This window comes from Limulus polyphemus, unplaced genomic scaffold (assembly GCF_000517525.1).
Source record: "Limulus polyphemus unplaced genomic scaffold, Limulus_polyphemus-2.1.2 Scaffold3041, whole genome shotgun sequence".
NCBI lineage: Eukaryota > Metazoa > Arthropoda > Merostomata > Xiphosura > Limulidae > Limulus > Limulus polyphemus.
This window is the reverse complement of record NW_013668651.1, coordinates 42,446-47,276: the sequence shown is the minus strand read 5'-3', so window position 1 is coordinate 47,276 and position 4,831 is coordinate 42,446. Positions and strand designations below refer to the sequence as shown.

Genomic DNA, 4,831 nt, shown 5'->3' with positions numbered 1-4,831 from the left:
ATTTATCATCAACAAGTCACAGACACCTACTGTAAAGAATTGCGGCCCTATAAAGCCTGACACTCATCTTGTCTTGACATGCATGTTTCATCTCATTAGTAGAATGAAACCCCTGTTAATTACATAGGAAATTTTAATAAGCTTCACAATCTCTTGCAGACGTCAACTTTAAAATAAAAAACAAACAAAAGAACGTTTAAAATAACTGCTCACTGTTTTTTTGACAAAAAGACCTAGGTCAAGCCCACCAGATTTAAGCTGCTGTCTGATGTGGGTTTATTGCAATTTTATGGGATCAATTATCGCCACTTAGTTCCGTCCCCAATTGCAGGTGTTTTAATTACATTTCTTGAAGTTATTTCATTTTGAATTTAAATCAGGGATGTCATTTTAGGCTTATTGCGTGTGGCAGAATAAAATTTTGTTCTTTTACCACATGTTCCCTTGTGATTAAAGGTACTATCTATAGTGTGTAAATATATTATATTGAAAAATAGTCATTGTGATAAGTGAAAGTATATTTCAACCTGGTGCTTTTAAATTTAACAACTAGATGTGAAATTTGATCTTAAAATGATTTTTTTTTCCATCTATTTGTGTCCGTTCCATAATTGCAGTTTCATGGTCAGCTAATTTTTTAATTATTTTATATTCTAGTTTTACTAATATTAATGTTTATTTGTACATAAAATTCTTTGCATTGCTTAGCCACAAATATGTGTGCAAAGTGTTACAAAAGTAGCATCTCATGTACAAAAACAACCATTCTATTAGTACTGGGTACCTGAAGGTCATTCCCACCGATCTCTTAAATACCAGACATTATCTAACACTTCATGAACCGAAAGGTCACACTTTCCAGGTGATTTCCTTCAATTACCAAACACAGACATTGTGGGTACTTGAAGGTCACACTTTTCAGGTGATTTCTTTAATTACCAGATGCTGTTCGACATTTGTAAAAGTCTTTCATTTCAGGTACTCATTTCATTTGGTCTTTTACACCCAATAATAAATTGAACGCTGTATTTGTTACACTCTGAATGTGTGTGTGTGAGCATGCAAAATGTATATTTCTTACTAATTTTTTTAATTCTTAACTCAGTAGTAGCATTCCAGTTCTTGAAGAAGAAAGCTATGACAGAATGACAGTCTCTATAACAAGTTCCACTGCCAAGAGTGATTTCATCAGTGAAGCACCTTCATTCCATCCAAGTCATTCCTTGTCTGTTACTCCCGCCACAAGTCATTCAGCTGTCACATCACCTTCTGTCAATGGCAGCCCGGAGCCTTCTTCTCCTTGTAGTACAACAGCACCATCTACTGCAAGCGTGTACTCTCAAACTCCCAGAATGAAGAGCAGTTCTACTAGTGTTACAGTCATTACAAACTCAGGGAATCGATCACCTTCTGGAACACAGGTGCTTTTGACACTAATTAATGTTTTCAGTGATATATTAGATATGCACACATTTTTTGGAATCAAGACTTTGTAGAAAAGTAAATAACATACTGTACCTTTCTCCTCAAATATTAAATCCACCCCAACCAAATTTTTGTTCTGGTGGGTCTTACATATATATTTTTTTTTTCTGAGATAAGAAATGCATGTTTTACCTTCTATGAATCTTTTTATACATAACTAAGTTAAGTATTACTGATTATCATTCAAAAAAACTATTGTATTAAATTCTTTATTTGAAAATTTGCACTCATTAAGGTCCACCTAGTGAAAAACTTGCATGTATAAAGTAAGAAAAGAACCAGTGGATCTGATAATATTTATTATAATTGTTATTATTATAACAAATTAAAATTATTTGATTTATTAACTGTAGGTTGTTAATAAAGTTACAAAAAATATATTGTATTGACTGGTTCCAATTCTCAACAATAACTGAAGATCTGTAGCATAAAATGTAACGTCATCTTTGCAACTTTACTGAAAGTTGTATATTCAGTTTCTTTCCACTCTTGGATGTGACAAATAAAGATTAATGGTAGATAAAATTAGTGCTCTATGAAAGTTAAACAAGATGTGGTTTTAGTGTTTAATAAAGGATTGTTAGAATACTGTTGTTGACATTAACAGAGAAGGCATGGAAGTTAAAGTATAAAACAGGTAACATTTGTGTCACTGATCTGGCTTGTCTACTTTTGTTCTTCTCAGCTGTTTCTCAAAATATCTTGTCCATTATGCATAAATGTATGTTATGTTGTAACTTGTGCCATCGCAATGTGATTAAAACCTGAGTGGTGAATCCAAGTGGAAAGTAGATAGCTACAAACTTTTTTAACATGAAATAGAACAAGGTGTGCACATAAATAATATCTATAGCAAATTGTCTTCCTCACCTAAAAACACACAAGATTCATCCAAGTAACATACCAACCCAGCTGTACAGCAATTAACATAGGACAGTGTTTCCCAGAGTGGGAGCCGTAGTCCCCTGGGGTCTGCCGAAAAATTAACTCGAAAACAAAGATGCTGAATCATTTCTAATTCTAAATAAACAATAAGCCGATAAAAGTTATGTTAAAGTAATTAAATGATACAGTATGTTCAAGCAGATGTTATTGTTTTTACTACGGCACTGTTTTTCAATCACCATGCTAAAGTAGTGGGGGGGGCATTTTAAAATCACATTTTATGGCATTTTTATAGGTTGGGGGTCTCAAAATGTTTATTCACATCAAGGGAGCCTCAGACTAAACGAGTCTGGGAATCACTGACATAGGATATCGTTTTTCCAGTTACGTTTGATACTTTAAAAATAGTTGTCACAACACTAGGTAATAAATGAAAATGTGAAAACAATAAATAAATAAAATGACAACTAATTTTAAACCATCTCGTCAGGCACAGGTGGAAGACTAGGTTAATTTTTAACACCTGTCTAAACATATGATATGAACACAGTTTGTATTTTTCGATCATTCTTCTTATTGCATCATACTTTAAAGTAACCTTCTGGCATATGGAAATTTCTTTAACTTTTAAATCTATTAATGGGGAAAAAATATATCATTCACAGAGGTATTTTAAAGAATTTTTGTTTGATATGTATTAATTTTTCTTTATTTAACTGGTATAAGACATTTTGACTGTTATCTAAAATGATCTCAGATGGAAAGGACCAAGATGGGCTAGAGGGTATGATCTAAAGTGATAATAAAATAGAATTTAAACCCTATTTTTCAATAATAATTCAAGAGTAAAAGAAACAAAATACTACAGTAACATGAATTTGACAGAGACTATTTTTTGTTTAACTTTCTATTAAGTGTTGAATTCTTACTTTTCTGTACTAGACCCTTCTTTGATTAATATATTCCGTTACCAAAATCACATGGAAATGAAATGAAGAATGATTAAAAGATTTGTTGTGTCTATCAGTAAAATGTGTTATTAAGAAGATTTTTAACTCTCTTTAACATAGCGTATTTCGGTATTTGAGCCATCACCAATGCGGGATGCCATTCAGCACTTCTGTAAAAAGCACCTTGATAAAATCAAGTCTTTCATGCAACATGTGTTTGTAAAAATTCCTCTTCCAGTGAGATGTACTATTGAAGGTTAGTTGGTTAATATTTATTCGTGGTTAGAACAGAATATAATAAAACTGTATTTATTATGTTAACTCTGTGTGATTATCTTCAACATGAAAGATGATGATATCCATCTTTATAGCCCTATGTAAGTTTAGGCTCCAGAATGTCAGAAATTAATGTTTTTTTTATTATTTTTCCGGCATCTCGGTTGAAGTATGAAAAGTTTTACGCTATTTCGATATACATACAGGAAATCAAAGTAGTTATTGCACTTGGATCAATATTTTGATAAGTTTGAGCTTGACTGTTATAAAGACAAATTTCTTTATATGAATGTCTGAATTCTTAATAATATATTAACTGCCTAAATTTTTTTATAAGACAACATTGTATAGATGATAGTTCGTATTAATATCTGTCACTGTTACCTCTTCTCAGAAAGAAAAGCCAAAAAACATGCCAAGCTTCATTTTGCATGTCAAGGTCAAGGAGAACACTGTCTATATACCAAAACCTACTTTGTTATGAAGACCAAAAACCCTAGGATATGGATACATTTAATGTTCCTCGCTCTCCAGGCAAGTATTTTGGTCCCATATCTTTTAATATAATTGTTACTTAACTTGCACATTGTAAAGAAAAGAAACATTACTGTTTTGTGCAGCATTTCCTGAAGTATGTGGTTCCTCCTCCTTGGGGTGCAAATAATCTCTTGGGTGGAACATGCCCCCCTTGTGGTCGATGCAATTAATTAGTCAGTAATGCAAAATTAAGTGTTTCAATATATTTTTTATTAATGAAAATAATAAGTAACTAGTACAACACATATACCATTTTAATGAGTATTCGTGTATTACATCTCATCACGCTTTCACTCGTTTTAAAAAAGGAGGGGTGTACAAGAAAGGGGGTATGGATGACAAAAGTTTGGGAAATGTTAACTTGGTGAATTACTTAACTCAGGCTTGTTTAATTCATTGACAGAAATTGGCCTTCTTGATTATTTCAAAAAGTGGTTTGTTTTTAACACAAACATGAATGTAAAGAACCTCTCTAAGTTTTGGAAGTAGATCGTAGCATTCCAAAACCTATACAGTTATTCACGGAATCATATTACCAACTATACTGATAGAGTTATGTATTTCACTACTTTTAATCAGAGGATTTGTATATGTGTTTAAAACTGATTATCCTTTTTCTTCTTTTTTTTTTTTGCAAATCAAAACATCTAAACTTGAAAACTAGAAAATTTTTTTGTAAAAGACCTTAATCACATTAT

General features: G+C 31.9%; 1 protein-coding gene across 9 annotated transcripts in view; it reads left to right on the top strand.

Moving 5' to 3' along the window:
• The window catches only part of LOC106468522 (ventricular zone-expressed PH domain-containing protein homolog 1-like), a 50,702-nt gene that overhangs the window by 29,849 nt on the left and 16,022 nt on the right, over positions 1–4,831 (top strand). For 8 of the 9 annotated variants that reach the window (XM_022396857.1, XM_022396861.1, XM_022396862.1 and 5 more), the window contains 3 exons: positions 1,106–1,421; positions 3,441–3,576; positions 3,991–4,130. In XM_022396857.1, coding sequence (XP_022252565.1) covers positions 1,106–1,421; positions 3,441–3,576; positions 3,991–4,130 — 592 coding nt within the window. The remainder of the gene's footprint in view (positions 1–1,105; positions 1,422–3,440; positions 3,577–3,990; positions 4,131–4,831) is intronic. The other variant, XM_022396858.1, reaches the window with a different exon arrangement.